Below are 25,037 nucleotides of genomic sequence, written 5' to 3'. Positions count from 1 at the left end.
ATGTTTAGACCTGAAGCCTTGGTAGAATATTGTTCTACCTTGGTCCAGAGGCATTCAGAGTTTAACAAGCAGTGCTCTAGTCCTGAAGTAGAAAGGGCCATTGGTGAATATGCCATTGGTATATTTGCTGTGCCTTTGGGGGATGTGATACAGGAGATCTAAACCTCATGGGTGTTGAATGAATTTTTTTCCTTTTCAAACATTTTGTTCTTGTTCTTTTTGGTACTGGGGATCAAACCCAAGCCATTTCACGTGCCAAAATTATTCTCTGCCATTAAACTGTGTATATTACTATGATCTGTTAAGCTAGACCCAAACTAAAGTTTTAATAGTATCTTCTCATGGGCACGGAGAGCAAAGAATTATAGGGAGGAGCAGGGTTCAGGGACCCGCCCTCATTATAAGCCTCTAGTTTAAAATCCTTCAAGGGATTATTCTACTGTAAAACATGTTTAAAACCAGTAAGCTGCACGGGCAGCTCCTTCCCGCTTCCGTTGGAGGACGGCTGGATGTTGAGGGAGCAAGGTCCGGACCCATTTAAACTGTAGCTCTACATGCTGTGAAGAAACAGGAGGGAGCAGGATGGGGAAGGGAGGAAGTCTGTTCTGTGCTCTGAGGGGATAGGGAGGGTTGAGGTGGTTATGAAGAGGGAAGGGAAGCCCCTGGGGTGACTTCCTGTGGGTGGGTTTGGAGCTGGTCCACTCTGTATGTGTTCATCTCCGGGGTTCCTATTCCACCCGCGCTCAGGAGCAGGGAGGGCGAGCTCAGTGAGTTTTTTGCTCTGTGCCTTCCCTGCACAGGTACAGTGACAGGTACCGGAAGGCAGACTGGCGAGAAGCCCCCCATCACAGCTGATGCCGATGCCTCTGGGCCGGAGCTGGTGTGAGGTGCTCCACTTTCTGAAGATTCTCAGCCATCGATGCTAGACTTTGAAAGATCCAAGCAAATGTTTATTAGTGCTTGTGAAAGATCTGAAATTGTTGGACTTAGAGTCACTACATAGAGATTGGTCCCTATGTCTCCCAAGCTGGATTAGCTATGGGATCAAAAGCTGCCATCCGCTCACACTTGGCATTTTCCAGGAATTGTTAGGCACTTCCTCATAACCCAGTAGGTGAGGAAACAGGCTGGTTAGACAACAGTGGCATCATGTCCCTAATCCATGTCCCTAAAACTAACTAGAGTTAATCAGGGATCTCTGGGTGTGTAATGAGAGCTGTTTCCCCACACCCACCCTGCCCATGCCCTCCTGGCTTAGGACTGGACACAACTCAGCAGCCATTCCGGAAGCCTCATCTTCTTAGTGCCAGACACTTAGTTGAGCACGTGGGAGACAGAGCAATGGGATGACGTTCCCCACATCCCCTCTCTCCCCACAAGGAAAGACATCATCTTTAACTGGCTAAACAATGATTTGTAACTATGGAGACCACAACCATGGAGGCACACCACCACAGAGAATTTGAGGAAGTGAGAGAGCAAGAAGCTGGAGAGATAGGGAACAGGATGCTGGGATTTGAATGTGACGATTGGAGAACGTTGGGGGAATTTGAACAACCAAAGTATGGCAGGTTGGCTTTGCATTTGGAGGTGTCACGCTGCTAGTCGTGAAGGACATAGGTTGGGTGAGGAGTCAAGTATCTCCTCACAAGCAAAAGCTTGGCAGGCATGTGTGAGAGGAGTGGTCCCCTTCAGTCTTCCTAGTGTTTGAGCCTCTCACATGCCCAGTGCTTCTCAGTATTGATGCACACCAAAACCACTTGAGAAAATTTGTAAATGATATAGATTTCATGCAGAACCCTGCTGGATAAATCGTGACGGGCCAGTCTGGTTTAAACCCGGTGGCCATTATCTTTTTAAAAGGTGAGTCTCAGCCCGTCCATGTGTGCTGTCCCAATTTAGCAAGGAATCATCAACTCCCACATCTGCAGGTGCCTGGAGCATTATATAGAACATTGGTAAGATGGGAGAACATTTGTACCTCTTGATGGCAGATTAAATAAAAAACAGCGCTAGCTCCTGCCCTTGGACAGGGTGGATCTGTCTTCCCCCGAGGCTGTGCCTGGTGGTGATTTCACCATAGGCAGCATGGAGCTTTTGTGGTTCTTGCCTAGTTCATATTTTAGCAACATGCAATACTCACTGCCGTCCTTTAGCGTGTAGGTGGGGGATGACTGGTTTACATAGGCTGCCGGCGAAGTTGTGCCAGATCTTTGAATTGGCAGTGATGTTGACATCACCCTTGTAGACAGCACCATGAGCCATGGGTTCCCAAGGAAGGTGCCAGTCATGATGTGGCCTTGGCCACAGACCACAGTGAGTGGCTTGAGTGGGGTCAGAAAGTGGGGTGTGTGGTGCCAGTTCTGATGACAGGACTTGGTAGGTGCTCAGGTTCTCACTGCGTAGGTGGGATGGGCACTACGAGCCACCTTCATCTTAGAGCAAAAGATACCCTGGGGCTGTTTCAATGGAACCTGGGTGACTGGGATTGTATTCTCAGGTGCTAGCAATCATGGGATGCTCAACTGTGTACTTTCAATAAAGGTTCACTGTTCTCAGTTCTTGGGGCTCTTCAGACCTTTATCGAAAGCTTCCAGTCCTCTGTTAAGAGGTGACTCTAAGTTTTAGTAGATTCCACTCCAGTGGCACCCTCCTGCCCCTCACCCCTCTCCACCCCTCTCCCTGCAGATTTTATTCTGTTTATGCCTCATTTATCTCATCAGATATGACCGACTGCAGAGTCTGAAACAAGGGTTGTGCTCTAGGTCAATGTCTCCAGGGCTTCAGGACTCTGAGATGAGAGGGTGCAGAAGCCTCTCTACAGTCAAAGGCTGATAAAGCCTCCTTTTGTGGTGTCAAAGTAGGCTTCACTGTCTGCTCACCAGAAAAGGTTGTGCCGTAGGTTGCTTAAATAGCGGTGGGGAACTACATAGATCGTGGAAGGTGGCAAAAGGCATCTGTCACCATTGGTACCTGCCACAAGCACGGAAATTATGCAAGGATTAACCCCTGCCCCTGCCTTTGACCACTGTCTGCACCTACTACATGCAAGTAGTAGTAGTAGTAGTAGTAGCAGCAGCAGCAGCAGCAGCAGCAGCAGCAGCAGCAGTATCACATACACTCAGGACTTTTCTTTTATCTGGAATCAGACATGTTTAGGCCCTGTGTCAGGCCTGGAGGTTCGAAGGCATCACAGATATCCAGTTGATTCCCAGATTCACCCATCCCAACCCCATGCCTAGTTTCTACACTCGGTGTACAGGTTCAGAGTCATTGTGTGTGACTGCAAACTCATTCTGAAGCAAGATCTGATTCTCTCCACAGTCACAACACTTGGTATTGCTAATGAGGAATTTTGGATTATTTTTGCCCTTGGTGGTGGTTTTCCAGCCCTTGATGGTGATGCTGTCTTTCTGCCAGGGCACAGTGGACGGTGATAAGCTCTGGGCAATAACAGGAGATAGGCCACTCAGTCACTGGAAAGTATTTGGATGAAGGCTCTTCCAGTTATCAAAGATTTTCCTTCTAGGCTCCAGGGACAGGGATCTGGTGAGTAGCAGAATGTATAAGTCCGGGCTCTCTAGAGTCACAGAACGTATGGGTAGTCTCCATATAGTAAGGGACTTTGTTGATGACTTACAGTCTGTAGTCCAACTCCCCAACAATGGTCAGCAGCAGCAGTGGATGGAAGTTTAAGGATCTAGCAGTTGCTCAGTCCCACGAGGCAAGCAGGCAAGAAAGAGTGAGAGTAAATACTTACTCTCACTTCTTCCAATGTCCTTATATAGGTGTCCAGAAGAGGGTGTGGCCCAGATTAAAGGCGGGTGCCACCACACTTTTAATCCCAGATGACATCAAACTCAGTGTTCTCCTTATCTTAATCTTCTGGAATTCATAGTCACTATGCTTCAAGATCTCCAAGCGAAGATCCAGGTCAGAAACTTCTATCTCAGCCTCCAGATTAGGATCATAGGTGAGCCTTCCAATTCTGGATTGTAGTTCATTCTAGATATAGTCAAGTTGACAACCAGGAATAGCCACTACACAGAATTAGTCAGAGACAACAGGACAATAATGCCTATAGCACCCAGTTTGGTTACACAGGGGGATAGAATGGGTGACAACTCGGTAAACACTTCCTGGTATGCAGAAGGCTGTCCCAGCATCCACCACTGTGTGGCTCTAGCCAGGTGCTGAGGTCAAACCGGGGGCTCTTACGGTGGAAGACACAGGTAAGGAAGGGCATGGACCACCCTTCAGGTCTAGGCTCCCCTAACCCCCAGCCTTTCCCGACCTCTTTCATGCTTGAGGTACAGGCCATACCAAGATGTCTGGCTTCTCCAGAACACTTGGAAGCATTTACTTTTTCACCTGTGTCTCCTAGCAGGTGCAATCTGGGCAGGCAGGTCCTGTGTCTTACTTGTTTCTACAATCCTCCCACCTCCATTGGCACACAGAGCTACTACTTTGGCACAGTGTTGGTGTTGCACTTTTTTCAAGCAATGGGATCCCAGAGGTTACCCTTGACTTTGTCCCGGCATAAGGAGTATGATGAGTTGTTCTTGATCAGAACATGACCCCATTTTTTCCTTGTGGCATGAAGCCTCAGGGGGCCCTGAACCTATAGCTCTGTGTTCTCACCTGGTGGTGGCATGGTGTGGACCCTCATCTAGCATCACAGGTCTCCAACCCCAGCCTCACCACAATTCGTATATGAAAGAGGTTTTTTGACATCTTGGTGAGGACCCCTGCCATGTACCAGGTACCTGGGATGACATCTTCCAAGCACTTGGTACTCTTCTTGCTGCTTCATCTCATCTCAAGGATGTAGCGGGATGGCGGGTCCCAGCATACAGCTCACAGCAGCCAAGGGAGATGCTTGAGTTAGAAAAGTGGCTCAACCTTTCTAATGCTGCGACCCTTTAATACATGTTACAGTGACCCCCAACCATAAAACTGTTTTTCTTGTCACTTCATAACTGTAATTTTGCTACTATTATGAATAATGATGTAAATACCTGTGTTTTCTAATGGTCTTAGGCGACCCTTGTGAGTTGTGACCCACAGGTTGAAAACCACCAGCTAGAGGAGCCAGACATGTTTAGGCCCTGTGCCAGGCCTGGAGGTTCTAGGGTATCAGGGGCATCCAGGTGGTCACCAGATTCACCCATCCCAACCCCATGCCTAGTCCCTACACTCAGCAGTATGCCTGAATCTTAGCTTTCATCACTTCTACAACAGCTCCCATAGCGAGCACCCTTAATATAGTAACTTGATTACTCAACAATGTGCCAGTTTAGTTATTTTTCCAACTTGGTAGTTTCAATCTCCTCAAAATTCAACACACCCAACACATTCAACTCATCTACATTAAAAACCCAGATTCAATCTCGCTATCTCCAGCAATTCCACTTACCGGCTGTATCCCCATCTCACGTCTAGAGCTCAAGACGTCCTAAGCGTCCACCCAGCATCCTTACTCAACCCCAATGTGCCCACTCACTTAGCTAACAAGAGATAGCAAAGCTTGATAAACACTCTGCCCACCCCGCCTTCTCACTGTCCCAGATACTCAATCTTCACTTGTTGACTTTCTCTTGAGTGTGAGCCCTGCTCCTCTATGAGACTGCCAGTTGTCAGAAGTGCAGACTTTTCCCAGTGAAGACATTCTCTCTCTTAGGGGGCTGGTTCTACTAATGTGTTGGTCCTGGTTTCATACTAATAGGATCTTTGATCACCTCTGAGCTGCTTGGCATGCTGGGATGTCCTAGAGTGGTCTTTCATACAGTCATAACTCAGATTTTCTAGTCTGTGTGCTGTCTCCACAGTATACTCTGCTTGAGGTGGGGAGAAGAGATGTCATGAGGCCTCATATCTCATATGAGATAGGAGATCAAAGAGTGGAGACCACAGAAGGAGAGATAATGGGATGTTAGAACTCCCAACGGAGCTTGAGGAGAAGGTATGCCCCCTCCTGGCCCCAAACTTCTTTTCCTAGTACCTCACCCTGAATGGGGTCCTTGATGACTACTACCCACAGATTATTTCTTGTCTTTCTTCACTCGACAGAGTAGCCAAGCGTTGGCCCATTCTATTTTGGGTAGGGACATTCTATTCATGGTCACCAATTCCCTGGTCACATCAGCCACCAGGGGATTCTATGGGTAACACAGGGAAAAAACTGGGAAGGGAAGCATGTATATAGTTCCTCAATCCATATTGATTTCTGCCTGTTTAAAACACCCTAAACCAATGATGGTTAAACATTAAATGGGAAATATGTGGAAACCCACCAACCACCAATTAGTATCTGGGTCTTAATTCAGAATACCCTAATTGAATTTTCTCAGGATAGAGGGCAGGCATGGATGTTTATTAAAGCGCAGATGGTTTTACTGTGTAAGATGTAGGCAATACAAGTCTTCTAGCTCCTGCAACTCTGGTGTCATAGTTCCCAGCCTTGACACACTGACACCTGGAAATCAGTTGGGAGGGGTGCAGCTAGTAATTAATTAGCAATTGTAATTAAAATACTGACACTGCCAAGGGGTTTCTTTGGAAAAAATGAAAGTGATTTCAAGCTTATCTCTAAGTTAGTGTCATGCACCCTCAGCTTCCAAAATGAATTCTTCCAAAATGAAGAAAGAAGCGTGGTTGATTCTTGTAATGACATTTGTTCTTCGTCTGCAATCAGCATGCCCTACACTGTAGTTAGTGAATGAGCCTGTAGTATTCCCCGCAGATCGGCATACCTCAGTGGCCAAAGGGCCCCATCCTGACCTGTAGGTGCACCCCTTAACACTAGGCAATATCTTTCAACTGTGGGATTATGAGGAAAGGCTTCCTTAGTCTCAGGTGGGTCACTTTCACCCTCTGAACTGACCACGAAAATACAGCAGATGTAAACTTTTCCCTCTCTGCCTTGGCGGTGAAGTTGGCCGCTTTGTCATCCATCTCCACAGTCCTAATCCAGGACTTCTTGCCAACAGCTCTCCATCCTACCATGATCACCACTTTCATAGGCTGGCCTTCTATTTATGTGCATAGTTACCCAAGAGTCCCAGGAACTGCACTTGGCCTTGGGAGAGACTTCAGATGGTCTCGAGTCAGACAACAGCTTCACAGATGGGGCTTTGAGGCAAAGGGTCAGAAGGGCTTCTCACTTGATCAGAGGTCTGGCTATCCTGGGGTCATCAATGGACTCTGAGTTTTCTGGATCCCTTACTGTCCTGTGCCCAGCATTCCTAAGATGTGCTCAGAGAGTTTGATCCTTGCCTCTCTGAGCCTCCTGCCTACCTAGAAATGGCTGCTCTGCAGCCCCTGGCAAACCATGTTTAGCTGCCACTCACACCATAAGCTCCTCCCAGATAAATTCTCTCCCTTTTTGGAGGTTCCAGAATTCCCGTGCTTTCTAGTGTTAGTGTTGACCTTGGGCTACAGCTACTTATCTGTCTACTAGTTTTACCCTTTTAGATGTTCTGCATCTATGTGCTTACAACACTAAGGACACAGGGGTGGTAAATGAAAATTCAAACCTTCCCATGACCCAGTTTTGTGGCAAGCTGGTGTGTGTTCAAAACAATCTAAAATCCCTTTCCTATCCCATCCCAACTCCAGCTTCCCATTCTTTCTTTATCCCTACCCTTTGACCTCCCCCCACCTCATCTCATTTTACTTCCCACCTCAGTGCTCTTTGCAACCAACCTCACCTCTACACCTCAGTCCCACCTCTCTTTCACCTCATCTCCTTACCTCCAACCGCATCCTCACTGTTTAGTAGCACACAAGTGACTACTGCAAGATGTGTTGTGTACTGTGTGCTTGGTCGTGCATTTGAAAGGCATTAAAAGTAGATGCTAGGGTAAAAACCCTTACCCTGTTCCTGGTGGGAAAGAGGCTTAGAGAGAGGTCTCTTGACGGAGGCCACTTAAGATAGTAGGTAATTGGCTTCTGGTTATAAAGACAACAAACATTCTAATCCCATTCCCAGTCAGAACTCAAACTCTGTCCAGGGTCTCTGTCCCAGTCACCCTCTCTGATTACTGGGCAACTGGCACTCTCACACAACCCCATGGTTGTGTCCTCACCCAGCATTTTGAGGTGCACAGTGGCAGTTCTTGTGCCACTTGTGTGATAGTAGTTCTTGAGATTGAACAGGACCAAGCTGATGCCTTTATGTATACACTTGGAGATAGTGAGCAGATCTAGGTCTCACTGAGATCCACGGGCACATGCTTCCTCTGGGTCACCTACATACCCTCCTAGAACCAGGTCACTTTGGGCAGTAGCCTTGCTTGGAAGGGCGCCTTCATGTAAGCTGTGTAGCCCATCTCATGGTCACCGGAAAGCTAGTGTTTTCCAGATGGATGAGTCAATGGAAGGAGATCTACAGGGCAAGGCATCAGTAGATTGTGGAGCAACTGGTAGCAATAGGGAGGTGTGTTGGGGCTGTGAGTATACAGGCTGGCCCAGCATCCTTGAACCTTTTCTACCTTTAGGGGACCTTATATGCAGTGGATATGTAGGCTTCATTTTCCGTGCCCTTTGCCTGGAATGTGTGTTTGCCTTCATGCTTTGTGCCCATGTTGCGGAAGAGCAGCATGTATTCCTCACCCTGCTTTACCACCGACATACCAGGCAAGCCTGTGATCTGGAGGTGAGGGGCAGGCGTGAGTGTGAACATGGGCCAACATCTCTTTCTCCCTTCCTTGTCTCAGTCCTCCCTGCTATACTTCAGTCACCCTTTTGTCATTCAGCATTATACACAACTCAGCCCAGGCCGAGGGCATGTTCGACATGCCACTCTTCATGATTGCTAGATGCTCTAAGGAGAAGGAAAGGCAGGGACTGGGTCAGAGTGTTGGTGTGAAAGAGAATGAAGGGAAAGAGTTGGTACCGCAGTCATAGGGACATTCAAGGTTGCTGTGTCAATCAAAATTTATGAGAACCAGGTTGGCAGTGGTCAACCAATGGGTGATAAGAGTGCAGTGAACAGGTGGAGGGGTGCTGAGGAAAACTCAGAGGCTTGGCAGTTAGGAGGACCAAGAGATGCTTAATGGGAAGTTGATTAGTGGAGGATGAACCTCTGGGACTTAGGATGCTCTCTTGAAAGAAATAGATGGCAGAAATATAGGCGGTTAGTGGAATTGGGATGTTTAGTTGTATATATACATGGTACCCCACCCCAGACTCCCTGATGTGGTAAGATCAGTGTGGAGTAGTTATGAAGAGGGAGTAGGGATGGTCAGGATCGAAGTTTGTGATAACTAGGGTGACTGGAGATGGTCAGAATCTGGAAGTAAAAGATGAAGTTAGGCAAATTGGTTTAGAATCTGCAAAGCGGACGCTGATTAGAAGTACGGCTGGTTAGAATATGAAAGGTTAGAGATGGCCAGGATTGGGAAATGGAGGAGGTACAAGTTGGTTGTGGTCTGGTGGAGGACTGGAGCTGGGAGCTGGGTAAGTCAGTGTCCATCAGGAGGGTCTGCTGGGGTCAGACGGTTTGCTCAGTTTGAGTCAGCAGAGAGAGTGCGTACCTTCCACAGTGAGGGTGCAGTACTGGGTGTTCAGTGGGGACCCCATCCTCTGTGGCCACTGTGGTGTGCTCCCCACCATCTCTGCTCTGTGCACCATAAACGGCCAACTCAGTTTGCTTGCTTTTGTACTTGAGGCTATGTGGCAGCAGTCACTCATCTTTCTCTGCGGGTGGTGACACATTCTTAGACGTCAGCTCGCATTCAAGGTGTGAGCGGCTCCTCTCTTTTACACATGCAGTTTTGAAGCTGTTCATAGATTTAAAGGGAAGGGCTAGCTAGACAGACTAATTAGCATCCTCCCAAATCACCACACACTTTCGCTGCAGTTCTGTGTGCTCCTCCCTCTTTTGTCTGACCCTAGAAATCACAAGAACTTGAGGCTCTAGGATATTTGTGTGCAATATGTGACCCATGGAAGTGCAAAGCAGAGTGCTGGCTTTACACAACTCACTCACCTATCTGTCTGTTAGCTAACGTGTGGATCGGGACAACTTTTACGTCTTTACAGTCAGGAGCCGACAGTCAGGAGCCGTCCTGCCCGCCCTGCCTTGTCTCTCTGATGTCTGGGCTTTTGTTCAGGCTGTTACTTTGTGTGGGCTTCCTGTTTTCCTCTCTGGAAGCTGAACTGCCTTCTATTCTTCTGGATAATCTTGGGGCTTTGTAACATTGTCTTCTTCCAGCTCCCCACAGCTGCTATGCCTACCTCCGTCACAGCAATGATGAACTCATAGGACAGATTCCAAGTGTGGTTCACATGTGTGGCATCTCAGTGTCACACACACATATGCAACAGCTGCTTACAATATGGGAATATGTCAAATTGACAGACTATGTGATGTGAGAACTGTAGAGCTGTTACATAGCTATTTCTTGAGCTGACACATTCCCTCCTGGAGGGGATGAGGCCTCATAAGATACCTGAAGCTAAGGAAACTCCGCAACCCGCAGGAAACAGAGGTGTGCAAGGCCCCTCCCCATGGCTGTGCTACCGCAGGTAGGCAGAGGAGACTGACCACTGAGTAGGAAGCTCCAGTGAGGAAGGAACCTTTTGTGAGTTGTCACCCACTCTGAGTGGTTTGGCCATGCAGTTGCTTTCGAGACACCCATACTCCTGCAACCCCTAATTCTTGCAAATGAAAGTAGCTTCAATAAACTCATTGGCCCACCAGGCTAGACTTGGTGGAATAGTCTTGGGCTACTGTCAGTCTGGGGGAGAAGAGACGTGGATTCACATCCTCACAGGCAAAGTCTCACAGCTAAGAGCTAGTAAGTTTTTGGTCCATCATTATTACTCAGCTGAGTGCTGACTCTGGCTTAGTAAGTATTATAAATACACTTTTGCATCTGTCTCCTCCACTAGAAGAGCCTTCTCTTGTCAGTCCCATCACAGAATCATGTCAAGAGCAGATGGATGGATGGATATATGGGGGCTGCTGGGACAGGAATTCCATCTGTCTAACTCTCACTGAACCACTCACAATGGACAGTGAGATGACCCTTCTGTACCAAGTTCCTGCCTGGGCAGAGAACCTGCGTGCTGCTGAGTCTGGCATCTTTGATCTTAACTGTGTGAGTCAGACCATCCGCAGACGCTCTGAGATCTCATATTTGTTACCCTTCATCAGCTCCTTCCTGTTGAACTGCCACACAGAGTCATTCTCTCCCTTGGAGGGGTGGGTCTGTCCCCTCCACACAGCTGTCCGCCATGGTCACAGCCACTAGTTTCACTTCTTCCCTGAACTTCAGTGGCTCATCTGCAGCAGGAAGCAGGGAGGTGGAGTTCGGGGGTCATTGACCTTCCGTGGCATACAGCTGGGGAAGCACTCTTCCTTTTGTTCTATTGGCTAGTCACAGTCTGCTCTGGAGTCCCGTCTTACGATATTTACATAGTCTCCCCTACAGTAATATTAACATTAATTAAAAATTTATGTCGTATTAGAGATCTGATAGGCATCATTATAGCTAATTTTTAATCTAATTCTTATAGGTAGGTTCTATGATGATTCCCATTTTACAGACAGAGAAACTAGGACAAAGAAGTTAAGGCAACTTGCTCTAAATCACACATCTGTAAGTAGCAGAAGTTGGGACTTGAACCCCAGAAGTCTAGCTCCAGAGTCTGTCTTCTTAACCACTATGCTACACTGTCCTATGACATTATTTCATAGTCTCTAAGGAATATCTATACAGTCTATCTCATGCTTTCTTTTTGTACTAACTCCAATCCCTATGTAGTCCTTTCATGTAGTCCTTTCATCAGTTCTCTTTCCAATATAGCCATAGACCCCCTCAAGGACATTTTCTTTCCCTGAACCCTGACAGGCCTTTTGGGCCTCCATGTGTACTTTCATATCCAGCATGGCAAACTATGCATTTATCTTAATTAGTTTTCTATTGGTTATAAGAGAAAGTGCTTATTTGGGGCTTACAGCTTCAGAGTGTTAGTGACCATAAGTATTATTGCAGGGAGCATGACAGCAGGTTATTGGGGATGGCATGGGAGCAGTAGCTGAGACATAATTACAAGTCAGAGAGAGCTTACTGGTAATAATGTAGCCTTTTGAAACCCCTGTTCCCAGTGAATAATAAGACCACATCTCAAGCTGGAGAGATGGCTCAGTGGTTAAGGGAACCGACTGCTCTTCCGAAGGTCATGAGTTCAAATCTCAGCAACCACATGATGGCTTATAACCATCTGTAATGAGATCTGATGCCATCTTCTGGGGTGTCTGAAGACAGCTACAGTGTACTTACATATAGTAAATAAATAAATCTTTAAAAAAAAAGACCACACCTCCTAATCCTTCCCAAACAGTTCTACCAAATATATGAGCCTAGGAGTCATTCTCATTCTCAAACTGCCATGGTGCTTATCCACTTGCCTCCCACAGTCAGGCCTTGGGTATTGGATTGCTCATGTTTGTGTTAGTAATACCCAACCTATACTTGGTGTCCACCTACCTCATCAGCTGACTGTAGCTGTAGGCTACTTACTTTCAGAGATTCTAGATACAGTATTTAATTTTAGGATTAAATGTTTACCTCACTGAGTAATTTCAGCCTTGGATTTGTACAGACCTAGAACATGGAAGAAATCTGGTAACCCTTCTGGTAAAATCTTTACCAAACCATGAGCCTTGTACCCACTGAACCATCTCACCAGCTCTTACTTTATATTAAAAAATTATTTATAAACATTATATTTCTAATGACATCAATTTTATTTTAGATAGCTGTTGGAAATTTGTTCTAATGTTTTGATTAAATTAAGAATTTGCATGTGTAAATACTGACGGTCATTGTCCCCAGTTGGTTTTTGATTGATCAATAAAGATGTCAGTGGTCAACAGCTAGGCAAAGGGAGCCGGGGCAGGACGTTTAGATTTGTGCAGGTTAGGAACTGGGAAAAAGAAGACAGAATCGCCATGACTTGGGGGGGGAGCGGGGGGGGGGGAAGAGAAAGGATGGGATGTAGAAGCTGCAAGAGAGAAAGCCAATTAGCTATGCGAGAATTTGGGTGGGTGGCCACCGGCCACTTCCCTGATTGGGTCTGAGGTAGCAGGGAAGACTTAGGAGTGCCCAACCTTCGAGCTGGTGAAGGCATTTTAAAATTAAGTGGTGTGTGTGTGTGTGTGTTTCATCCATGGTTTCTAAAAAGTTCCTGGCCAGGTGGCTGGAAGTATGTGACTCAAAGTGGTGTACTCCAAACTCACCACTAGAGAGAGCAAGTATCTTCTTCAGTTTGTTGTCATGATCACTAATAATCATATTCTATAATAAATCTTACATTCGTAAATGATGGCCTATTCTTCCTCATTACTATAAGGTAAGAATATTTTGTGTTTTCTGATGATTTATCCTATAGCATATCCAAGCCAACATTTATAGTATTTACAATGCTGAAGTGTTGACTTTCTATCAAACCCATGCACATCCATGTCTGGTCCATTCAGTGTGATTGTGACATGAGCTTAGTGCTCAGAACGCGTCAGACTGTTTTACTGAATCCTGAAAGGCTTAGTGTCCTGCCTCTGAGAACAGGTGGGGGAGGCAATGAAGGGGTTTAGGAAAAGACATTAGCTTTGTCATCCAGCCTGGTGAGACCCAAAGTTTTTGTTTTCCTGTAAGGTTCACATTCTTAATCTGTATGAACCCGTTAGATGCTTCTTCCTAGGAGCAGAAGTTCAGTTACCTTCAGGGTTATTTAATTCGGGCCATCTGTTCAAAAGTGGGTAGACAAGGGCATAGGAAGAGGAAAGTGACAGTACAGATCAAAATGAAAATGACAGAATGACTAGAAACAAAGTCTAGGAACCAGCCTCTTTCAAGGATATCAGAAGGTGTCCTCTTGATTGGCTGTAAGAGAGGACGTGGCTTATAGACGTGGCTTATGAGAGGGTCTGAGAAGGCAGATGGTGTAGAAGCCATGGTAGGGCCAGGGTGGTCCCTGGCTAGGCGCTTCCCACCTTGACCCATATCATCTCAGGATGGGGTCCTTCACCTCCATGATGCAGGTGAAGACATTGGTGGTGTCAACCTTGGTTTCTACATCTTCTAGTGGCTTCAGAATTCTAATGACCGGGGAGATTGGTTCATCAAAATGCAAGGATCAGAGGCATTTGGACTCTATTTAGTTGTGCCCAGAATCCTGGAGGAAACCCCTTAAGGGGCTAAGCTCATTAGGTAATACCTCCTTTCCTGATAAACTAATTGAGCAACTGGAAGATTGGGGTTGTAGGGGATGAAGAAGGAGTCACCATTCACAGAGCAGTCATTATGTGTCTGGGCCCAGGCTCTGTAATTACATGGTCAGTGCTTAGCAAGAGTTTGTTGACTGAGAAATAAATGACAACAATAGAAACATAAATGTGCAAGAGAAGTATAGTTTTTGCTGAGGTAGAAATTGAAACTCAGATACCCAAGACAGTGCAAGTGAGATTTGAACCTAGGTCTGTCCGAGTTCACATGCTAGCAACTCTGGACATGAAGTGAATAAAGGTAGGAAGGTGCTAGGTTCTCTCGTAGCATTTGTGGTACACAGCCTGGCTGTGTGTGTGTGTGTGTGTGTGTGTGTCCGCAGGGCAGGGGAGAAGCCCAGGCCTGACCCCCAGGTCCCTGTCCCCTGCTGGGCACTCACCTCCCATCACCCATTCCTCTTTATCCCCTCCTACACCATCTGCCTTTTTCGGAGTAGCCCTTTCAAGTCAGGGAAACCATAGTCCGTACAGACCTTTGCAAAGTCCTTATTGGGTACCTTGGGCCAAGTTGTCAGCATCTTTCTCATTTGTCACCTCCTGCTTCTTTTTTTGGGGTCAGGGAAACCCTAGATTGTTACTCACTGTTTCCCTCTATACCGACCTTGAGATAACCTTCCACTCTCTGTGGGCTTTGAACTCAGGGCTTTTGTGACAAAGCCTTTGAAATGCTTTAGCTGGATTGGGAGACTGCATCCTAGGCAGGGGACCTCCCCCAGACCTCCCATCTCTTTTAACAGCTTCTTGATCTAGTTTTTTGTGACTGGAGGACAGAAAGAGGGCACAATCTGACAGTCAGGTATCTAGTTCCCAGGAGAAAAGGGCAGAAGGATGAGGAGGAGGATGAGGAGGACAAGGAGGAGGAGACAACAGGCCCAGCCTCTGTTACCAGCCAGGATGGTGCAATGGTATCTGTGTGCTCATTGTTTGTAATGTACCTGTCGTCTGAATCACCTGAGGTCAGCCATTCTAGGTGGATCAGAGTTACACCATTAGAGGGGGAGGGGAGGGGATGGCACAGAGATTTTCTACAAGAAGGGAAGAGGGAAAAAAAGAGGGTTTGTGTGTGTTGTGTGTGTGTGTGTGTTTGTGTGTTTGTGTGTGTGTTGGGGTTATGTGTGAAAAACTGGGCAAGCTGTGTGGGTATGGGCGTGTACAGGCTGATTCTATAGCAACAGCATCAGCTACCACAGCTGATGAGTCCTCCCCCTGGGCTATGAGCTCCTAAAGGGCATGGATCTCCCAAGTCGGACTTTATGTTCCATTTTCCTGAAGTGAGATGAGTATTTCATTTCACGCAATTTATATATTCGTCTCAGGCACTGACCTAGACCCTAGAGGAAAGAAGAGTGAATAAACTTGGTTTGCTTCTTGTGTGCGTGGTGCTCACAGGCTTTCAGAGAGCTTGTTGAATGAGGGCGTGTGCAGGAGGTGACTCTGGGGAAGCTTGTGTGTGTGGGCAGGAGATCCAAACATGGGGCTGGGGAGGGGGAAGGAGCTGACTTCTGTTGGGGGGAGAGAGGCAGAACTGTACCTTTACAGAGGGGAGTAGGAAAGGGCCTTGGAAATCACAGGCTCTCCCAGTGACCTATCTCTTCCTTTCATCAGCCTCTGGAAGCCAAGAATTGCAGCTGGGTAGCAATTCTCTGGAAGTGACCCAGAAGGTGCCTTAAGGATGATTGGTCTTTGACAAGCCTTTTCTGGAGGCTCCAGGATCTCCAGCCCCTTCTCAATGACCAGTCCCTTACTAGGTCCCTGTGTCCCCAGCTTGGTGTCCCTCCATCCACTGTGACCCCTCTTTGCTGTGCTCACTATGTAGACATCCACTGGGTCCTTGTTTTGACCAGCTATTCCTTTGCTGTTGTCTGCCGGACTCCACACTTCCCTTCCATCTGGCTGTATCCCTGCTCTCTGGCTTTGCTCTAGTTATTACCTTGCCCTGCAGATAATTTGGGCCCCTCCTTGCTCTGGCAACACCTCAGCCCCCAAGGCTCCTCCCATCATGTAAGCAAGTGTCCCCTTCCCCACCACTGTTTTTGGGTTGCCATGGTGGCTCTCTGAGGCCTGCAGTCTGCCCTGGCAGGGGGGCCAGCTGGGTGTGTGATGAGTGGGTGTTCTCTAGGCCTCTATCTCTTTGGGGTTCAGCCTCACCTTTAGCATGTGTTCCTTGTTGATTTTTAAATAGAGGATCTTAGCAGTCCCCGCCCCCCTTTCCCTCGTCTAGCATATGGTGGGCTTGGGGGTCTTCTGCACCAGGGTTCTGGACATTGCTTTATTTCCTATGGTGGTCATAGGACTGTTTTACTCCATAGCCTGTATGTTGGAAGCACTGACACATTTTGCCTTCTCCTGGGGATCTGGGTCCAGCCTGGAGTAGGAGGGACACAATACTCAGTGTGTGTATTGGGGGGCATTGGGGAAGGGGCTGGAGGAGAAAAAGGAATAGGGGAGTCATGGGGAGAGGCACACCCTCAGAGAGATGATGGGATGTTTTCTCAGGAACTCAGAGACACTTCTCCAGGCAGGATGCTGGAACTCAGGGCCACAAGCAGATGATGATACTGTGCTGTGTCCTTTCACAACTTCCTGTGGGCCAAGAGAGAAGTCAGGAAGCCTCCAGGTGGGACTTCAGGCAGGGATTGAGGACTCGTGTTTGCTTGAGTGGGCGGAGCGTGGAAAGCAAGGGCAGTGACAGAGGACAGGAGGCCTTCTGTGGCTGAGAAAAGCTTACATCAGAGATGATAACCATCAAATTCTATCAAATTTCAGCCACTGGGGGCACTCACACCTCTCCACCACTCAGTGGTCAAGGAGCTTTATAGGGTCACTTTGAGTCTCATACAAATGTATAAAAGGAGACATGTAAAGAGGTCTGTCTGTCTGTCCGTCCGTCCGTCTGTCTCTTGGGTTTCTCTCCTGGAGGTTCCGGTCCCCTAGTATAAGGTGCTTGGGCCTGCTCCCTCTTGGGAGGGCTGTAACTCTGTTCTAGATTTTCTCAGCCAGTCTGTGGGTTCAGTGTTGGTTTTCTTGGCAGTGGTGATACTTGGGTGAGGGACAGGACACATCGCCAACCCCGAGGGGCTGTCTCTGGACTTCCATAATGGAAAGAAAATCACCTCACTTCCTGGGTCCCCTTCTTGTTTTGTTTTCTTGCAATTCTGGGGCGTGAATCCAGGGCCTTGCACACTCTAGGCCAGTGTTCTCTCTCTGCAGTATAAACTATGGAAGATCTAAACCAGTAATAAGTTATCAGTGAATAACAATTGCCCTGCATTAGGAAGCCCTTCCTCTGTGTCACGAGCTATGTAGGGCACAAATCAGAGGTGATTGTGTTGATCCCCAGGACAGTCGAGTGAAGTAGGTGCTTTTGCTATCTGTATTCGTCTGAAGGACTGAGATAGAAAACATTTTTCTGAGACGCTCTCATGCCTTGATTTTAAATAGCAACCAGAGGTCTTAAACAGGCCGTGGTGTGGCTGCACTTTGCCTGCAGATGTCTTTTATTTGACCTCTACAATGTGTAAACAAAAAGTAGTCGTCCATGGAAAAGGAAAGTTGTCACATGTGAATTTCAGTTGCTCGTTAGTGGGAGGCGAACCACAACTGTCTCCTTAGAAGGGTGTTCTTGCCAGTGTCCCCCACTTTTCCCCCAACATGCATTTCCTCATTTCCTGCCTGAACTCTTCTGGTCAGTCCTTTCGGCCCTGGCTGCACACCAGAATCCCCGAGGAGCTTAAAAACATTCCCGATTTAATGGTCTGGGAGAGACTCTGGCATGGCTAGTTTTACCAGCCCCACCCCTATGCTGAGATAGCTCTAATTCACAGCTAGGGCTGAGAGTCATGCGAAAAAACCGTTTTGCAATTTCTAGTTTAGATCACAGACCTTGAGTCCTTACTTCAAGGCTCTTTCTTATTGGCCAGAGTGATATGGTGTTTATCTCATGACCTTGTACTCAGAGGACTTAGACTCTGTTCTTCTGGGACCTTGAAGGTAGAAGCGATGGCTGTAAGGGAAGCTACTCAACACCCTGGCTCCCAGCCATCTTTTAATCGCTTGCACCAGAGACACAGCTGGAACAGACTTGCCCTGAGACCCTTCCTCAGCTTTCCTTTGGTGCACTCTCCTTCAAGTCCAGCCCCCAAGGATTAAGATCACTTTAGGGCTTTTGTTTATGTTCTTGTCTTGCCTTTGCTGGAGGCTGGGTCTCCTGGTTAAGTGAAGTTGGATTAGCTTTCCTCAGTGTAGATAAGGTATCTACCTTCCTGCAAGTGTGGCATTCATGCTATCCCTTTGCCTCTGGCTCTGAAAGTCTTAAGCAATTAAAGAGTTTGTCAACCTTTCACACACATCTGTGGGATTCATGTTTTTCCTGGTCTTCTTTCCCCAGAGGTTTGATCTGTGCTGACCATCACTTCAAGCTGGATCCATTGGATCAGAACAGAGGATGTTGCTGCTGGACCAAGTCACAGCAAACACTCAGGTTACCTACCCATGAGTGGGTGCAGAGGAAGACCCCACTTCATATTACCTCACCCCTTCCACTTCCCTCCCACGGTCTCGGTTGTCTGGGAGAAGGTCTCCATGTGGGTGGTGGAGCTGGAGAACTCCATGGACACATATTCCTATACCATCTGCTGGTGTTGAGTGGTTGTCATGGTGACAGCAGGTTCGGGCACTCACCTGTGTGGACCAGGGAGAGGATGAGGCTGCTGAAGATAAGGAGGAGTAGGAGGGATATTCAGAGGTGGTGTGTTTGTGTGTGTGTCCTTATGCGTGTGTGCGCGCACGCACATGCACTCACACACATGTGCTGTGTCTGTGGACACAAGGGGAGATGGGAATGCATAGAGGAGCAGCCAGGCAATGCGATGGATGTCTACTCTCTGGCCTCTCTTTTCTTTACTCTTCACTTCTGCTTCCCTGACTGGTGACAGGAACTAGTGAGCTTGTTCCTCACCCAGCAACACAAACAATCCCAGGTTGTTTCAGGGGCTTAAACTTACTCAGCTGACTAGGGCTCACAGAGGGCTGGAGTACCTGGAGAGGGAGGCAGTGCTGGGTGTTTCATCAGGAGGAGAGGGAGTCAGGCCGAAGGAGGGATTTCTGACGATGCCATTCTGGGGTAGGCCCTGCAAGGATGCTGATTAGCTCTTATTTCTGGGTCCTGGGGACTTGTGGCATTTGGAATGGTGAGGCAGGTGGCTATTGTTTCTGCAGCTCTGCTTCCATTTGACGCAGGACAAAGCAGAGCCTTAGCTTTTCTTCTTTATACTTTTTTTTTGAACCAGTTGTTTAATATATTAAAAACATAAGGTGCCATAAACATCTCCTTACCACCTCTCAGGCCCCAGATAGGGACCTGCATGCAAATCTGCGGTTTCCTCTGGATCTCTCCCGTGCAGACAGGCATATATATGCATGTGGCCTTCCCCTTGTACATGTCAGGAGGCCTGCCAGACACACAGTTCTGCCCTGTGTTCTCTGTGCCTTGGGGATCTCCGTAAGCCAGTTCACAAGATGTTTCTTTGTTCTTGATGACAGCCCTGATGTTGCAGTAAGTGGATGCACCTGCCTCTTAGCTAACCTGCTTGGTAGTTTTTAAGAACCTGTTTTGCATATGAGGAAAAGTGTGTGATTGAAATGACCTATTCAAATTTGTCACCCAGAAAAAGAGTCTGATCTTCTTGCTCCTCCAGCCCTGCGTTGCCCCAGTGGCCCCCAGGGAACTCTAAGCCTTCTCCTGAGCAGGTGCTCCGAGGCTAACTCCCAGTTCCTACCTTATACATTTTTGCCTGGGTTACTTCTATCTCTGGGTTGCGAGATGATTTATTCTGCCTCAGACCATATCCCCTTCTTGTATAGAAAGCACCAGTTCACCGCTCTCTCTCTGGGGGAAATGGCAGGAGCCTTAGCTTCTGTAGTAACCCGTGCCCTCTAACCCTGTGGCTTGGAGGCTCAGCTATGGCTCTGCTGGTGGGATCGCCAGTCTCCGTCTTCTGTTTCAGTAGCAGGCACTGATCATCACCAGATCCCTAGATGCCATATAGACCATGGCGAGTCTTTTTCTTAGGCGTCTTAGACTCGAGGGCACACAGCTTGCAGTAGGAATTCGGGGAGGGGAGCAAGCTAGACCCAGGAGTGGACAGAATGCTAGGGATCAGGCCTGAGGAAAGCTTCGGCGGCAGGCAGGGCGTACACTGCCTGTGCCTCGTGGAAGAGGCTCTGCTTCTCACTGCTGAGGGTTGGACCTCTCCAGGCTGAGGGGCTCAGGTTGGCATCTGTGCCTGACCATGCTTGGGCACCGTAGCACGCACAGCCTAACGGGGTTGGGAAAAAAGCCAAAGGCCTTGGTCTCCCCAGTACCGGGAAGAGGTGCGCTGGATGAGTCTGGGGGATGCACCGTCTAGCACACATCCTGGGAATACCATTTGTCCTGAGTTCTGTGGCCTTATGGGGCAAGGGATGACATCAACCCTCCTCCTTCCTCCTCCTCAGTCTGAAATCGGGATAGAAGGGCTCATCCTCTGGGTGGGAGATCCCCCTGAGCTGCCATCCCTGCCTTGGACCTACAGATCAGTCCATTCACCTCACACTAGCCCCATGGGGCTCCATAGCAGCTGCAAACCAGCAAATTCCCTTGTAAGGCCTGGGCTGAGGGTAGCTCTTCCTCCACCAAAGGGCCCCAGGGAACCAGATCATAAGCCACCTGGGACGCTTCTCCTCTCTTCGTATCCCTGGACCCTGGAATGAAGCAGGGGTGGCTGTGAGCCACTGCCGGTTACTGGAAGTCACCCCAGGGCAGGGCTGCTGACCAGCCTGCAGGGCCTTAAAAGATTCAACCTTGGAGGGGATACCACAGACATTAAGGAAAAAAAATTAAGGGAGTCTAAAGCTCAGATGGGGTTCCAGAGAAAAGGAGCATGCTATCCAGTGAGAGAGGGGTCTGGGTGTGACGGGAAGGTCCCCTTGCCGCACCCTTGGTCTCCCAGGCTCGTCTGTTGCAACTGGTGACTTGTTAGTTATTTTGCCTTCTTGGAAGTTTCCCATACACATCTTTGAGGCTCCCTAGGGTGCAGTGCACCTCTGTGGGCTGGGCTGAAGGCAAGCGGGAATCCTGAGGTATTAATAGAGTTTTTTTTTTTTTTTTTTTTTTAATTTAGCTTCGTGTATATTCACAATCACCACAGGGGGCGCCAGTGAGCATGAGGGCCAACTTTAAGCACATGCGCTGGGAAGCAGGGGCTGTGTGTGTGTGTGTGTGTGTGTGTCTGTGTGTGTGTGTGTGTCTGTGTGTTGGGGTGGGGGTAGGGAGGTGGGGGAGGCACACACAAAAGCCCAGGGTGTAAGGAGAGAACAGACCCAGGAGGCTAGCTTTGCTCAAAATGCTCTGTTTATTGCTCTATTCAATGACCACGAGCGGATTATAAAAAGACGCCAAATGTCTCTGTTTGCCGTGGAATAAATATTTAAAGTCAGCAATAAAAACACGTGGCTCCAAGATAACACATGTTGCCGAAGAGTCATGCATGCCCGGCTCATGGGCTCTCAACACACACATGGACAAGGGAACACACACAGAGCGCGACACATCGTGAGACATTTGCCGTTTCCCATAGTGACAAGGAAAGCTGTCTCACAGTTCTGGAGCTGTCCCCACCTTACTCTTGGAGGCCCCCCTCAGGGCTCAGATCTTTGGGGTTCCCCGCTGTACCTGTCTTCTTCATCTCCAGTGCCTCACAGGCTGGAGATGCCCACTTTTGCCCAGGAACCTTCTCAGCTGGGACCTGCCAACCATCACATGCTCCCCTGCTTGGTCTCTGCCATCCACATCCTGATGGCAAATGCACTCTGCCTTTTCAGAGGAGCTGGTGGGGCCAGAAGCAGGTAGCTATCTCTACGTGGGGAGTGGGGTGGGAGTCTGGGTGTGGGGATGTGGGTGAGGGCTGAGGGGCTAGAGTTCAGTTCAGGGCTCCTTTCCTGGCTGACCGGGACACAGTGTTTGGTACAGATAGCTGTGATGGATGGACAGACAGAACACATGACGGTAGGACACTTGGGGTGTGGCATGGAAACATTTTGGACCAAGTAGCTGTGGAACCATGGTTAAAACTGAGGCCCTAGGTCTATATGATGTGGGTCAGGCCCAGGGGCCCCAGGCCTAGCCTGGCACATTCCTCCCCTGCCCTCCCCAACTCTGCAGTGTATACAGTAGAAGAGCTAGGCTTGGGGTAGGGACCAGGCCAGGACAACAGATGGGAAGCAGACTGAAGAGGGAGGGGGGAAGGAAGGGGAAGGCCAGGGAATAGGCCCAGGACCCAAGGCAAGATCTTGGGTAGTTGGGGTGAAGACCCAGCCTCAGGCTTGGCAGTGCCCAGTGGATCTCAGAGGAAGAGCATGGTCACTCTGAGGACTGGAGGGACAGCTGCTTCTCATAGAGGCTCATGGCGTGGTGCACAAACTGGTACTGTTCGCACGTCTGGATCATACCGCCCCTGCCCAGTAGAGATGCAGTAGGCTGTGGGAGGGCTTCCCCAAACACTAGGGGCACCAGCTAGTCTGCAGCTTAGAGAGACCAGCTTTCCCCAGCTATCGCCCTCTGCCCTTCCTTTGAGGGATGCACCTTTGTTTTCAGCACCCGTCCTTCCAAACCGCTTGCCTTCCTCCAAGAAAAGAGCTGACCGGATTCTGCTCTCTCCCATTTGGTTTTTCAGTTCCCTATCCACCTTACACACTGTCCCTCGATTCATGCACACATCACACGGCCACCCTCTCCTCCCCTGACCAGTGGGCTGACCTGTCCTGACGGAGCTGGCACGTGGTCTTTAGGATGTCCACCACGCCCTCACGTCGCAGCTGCTGGCAGCAAATGCTGGTGGCTATGAAGCAGCCAGTTCTCCCAATCCCTGCACTGAGGGCCAAGGCGATGGTGGTGTGAGGGACAGGACAGCCCAGGGATATGGAGTGGCCCTGCACCCTGCAGCCCAGGGATGGGAGTGGCCCTGTCCCAGCGGGTAGCCAGGGGAACCCACCTGCAGTGAACGATGATTGGGGAACAATGGGGTCCCTCTTGTTGGGCTGCCTCCTCCACTTCCCGTACCAGGTGCAGGAGTGGGGGGGCCCGGTCGGGGGTCTTCTGGTCAGGCCAGGATGTGAACCAGTAATGCTTCAGGGTTCGCTCTTCAGTCCCTCTCTGTCCGAGAGAGAGAGAGAGAGAGAGAGAGAGAGAGAGAGAGAGAGAAAGAGAGAGAGAGAGACCCCACCCCCCAAATACATGTGAATGCTTTCAGACCCAATTGATCCAAAGATGGAGATGGGGAGGGAGGAAAGGGAGGAACACAATGAGATTGGGGATCTGTTGTCCCCCATCTACCATACTGCTTAGTGGCACATCAGTGTATGCGTGTGCATGCATGCGGCATTGGCCTCCAAACTCTGAAATCATCCAAGAAAGGCAAAGAGCCTCTTATCCAATTTATTACTGTCTGAAAGTTCCTTATCCTGACAGATGTTCCGGGCACCCCTTAGTCACATGAGCACGAGCACAGGCACCGTGCTCTGCCTGCCCACCCCACTGTCCTCATTAGCCGCTGCCTCCTCTCTGCTTTACCATCCCATGGTGGGAAGGTCCAGCCATCCCCCTCCCTGACTACCAAAGACCCACAGCATCAAAATGGTCCCTCCCCAACCCAAATCTGTGTTTAAGACCTTTTGCTGGCCGAGTCTGATGGTTCAGGCCTGTAATCCTAGCTACTTGGAAGCCTGAGGCAGGAAGATCACAATCTCAAGGCCTGCGTGGCCTGCAGAGCAAGTTCCAGGCCAGCCTTGGAAACTTAGTGAGGCTGTCTCAAAACGAACCAAACAGTAAAAAGGGCTGGGGATGTAGTTCAGCGAGAGAGTTCTGTTCTCGTGAGAGAGAGGACATCCATTAAAGCTCTGATCCCACACTAAACCGAGAAACCCTTCACTGAGGACTGAGTGCAGTGGCTCCCCCCCCCCCCCCAACTTCATACACTGAAACCTCCATTCCATTGTGTGGGAATTTGAAGATGGGGTGGGAGTTCACCCCTTCACATGTGATTCATGCCCTTAGCGACCCCAGGAAATTCCCTCACTCCATCATCCTTCCTGTCCCGGGATGACCCAATTCAGGAAATGGGCACACATGTGTGCTTGTACATACAGCTGCCCCTTCTGCGTGCTGGGAGAGCTTTCACACTTGCACATTCCTGGTCACACCTTACCAATCCTCCAGGACCCCACACAGCACTCCCAGGAAGCACCCAGCACCCCATCCGGCACTCTGCCCCTCTCTATCCTTGCCTATCCCTACTTGGTGTTTGCCATCTTATAGATGTGCCTTGAAGAAAGACTCCAGGACACAATTATGCCCCAAGTCCCTGACCCAGAACCACAAAGCAGGTGCTTGGAAACACCGTCAAATACCGAGACACCCTGGATCTTCTCTAGCCTGCTTCCTCGCCTCTCTACTTGGAAGATGGTTCCTCATGTCCGTGGGTTACTCTGCTGTGACACTGACCACAGCTCCTGCCCCTCACTCCCTGGCCTTCAAGGTCTCCAGGAAGTCTTGGTTGTTAGATGCTCATGTGGACAGAGTCCACATGATGGTGTAGGGCTAAGGCACCCCGGCATCTTGCCTAGCACTGTATCCAGTGAAAGACAGGGCAGCTCAGAGGGACACACGTCAGGTCCTGAGCTCTTTGCTGTGGCCGAGCCCTATGGCTGT

At 48.9% G+C, this 25,037-nt stretch overlaps 2 protein-coding genes across 3 annotated transcripts in view; both read right to left on the bottom strand.

Moving 5' to 3' along the window:
- Positions 1 to 2,012: 2,012 nt before the first annotated feature.
- Positions 2,013 to 18,948, bottom strand: Igsf22 (immunoglobulin superfamily member 22). Its single transcript, XM_052192648.1, is given in 25 exon segments — positions 2,013 to 2,168; positions 2,170 to 2,252; positions 2,255 to 2,363; positions 3,261 to 3,443; positions 4,126 to 4,183; positions 4,185 to 4,213; positions 4,702 to 4,856; positions 5,066 to 5,128; positions 5,720 to 5,767; positions 6,007 to 6,091; positions 6,895 to 7,031; positions 8,088 to 8,213; positions 8,216 to 8,340; positions 8,342 to 8,386; positions 8,493 to 8,650; positions 8,682 to 8,824; positions 11,003 to 11,129; positions 11,132 to 11,240; positions 11,242 to 11,290; positions 13,805 to 13,892; positions 14,003 to 14,025; positions 14,028 to 14,107; positions 14,708 to 14,812; positions 14,814 to 14,843; positions 18,827 to 18,948. Coding segments are annotated over 25 exon segments (2,436 nt in total).
- A 3,636-nt stretch (positions 18,949 to 22,584) lies between these two features.
- Ptpn5 (protein tyrosine phosphatase non-receptor type 5) overlaps positions 22,585 to 25,037 on the bottom strand; it is a 39,262-nt gene continuing 36,809 nt past the window's right edge. For both annotated transcript variants that reach the window (XM_052178670.1, XM_052178678.1), the window contains 3 exons: positions 23,323 to 23,483; positions 23,088 to 23,201; positions 22,585 to 22,785 (listed from right to left, as the gene is read on the bottom strand). In XM_052178670.1, the coding sequence (XP_052034630.1) occupies positions 22,692 to 22,785; positions 23,088 to 23,201; positions 23,323 to 23,483 (369 nt within the window). In that variant the 3' untranslated portion in view covers positions 22,585 to 22,691. The remainder of the gene's footprint in view (positions 22,786 to 23,087; positions 23,202 to 23,322; positions 23,484 to 25,037) is intronic.

The sequence above is a fragment of the Apodemus sylvaticus genome, chromosome 1, assembly GCF_947179515.1.
Source record: "Apodemus sylvaticus chromosome 1, mApoSyl1.1, whole genome shotgun sequence".
Taxonomy (NCBI): domain Eukaryota; kingdom Metazoa; phylum Chordata; class Mammalia; order Rodentia; family Muridae; genus Apodemus; species Apodemus sylvaticus.
Note: the sequence above shows the minus strand (reverse complement) of the source record. Positions and strands in the feature narration are given on the sequence as shown.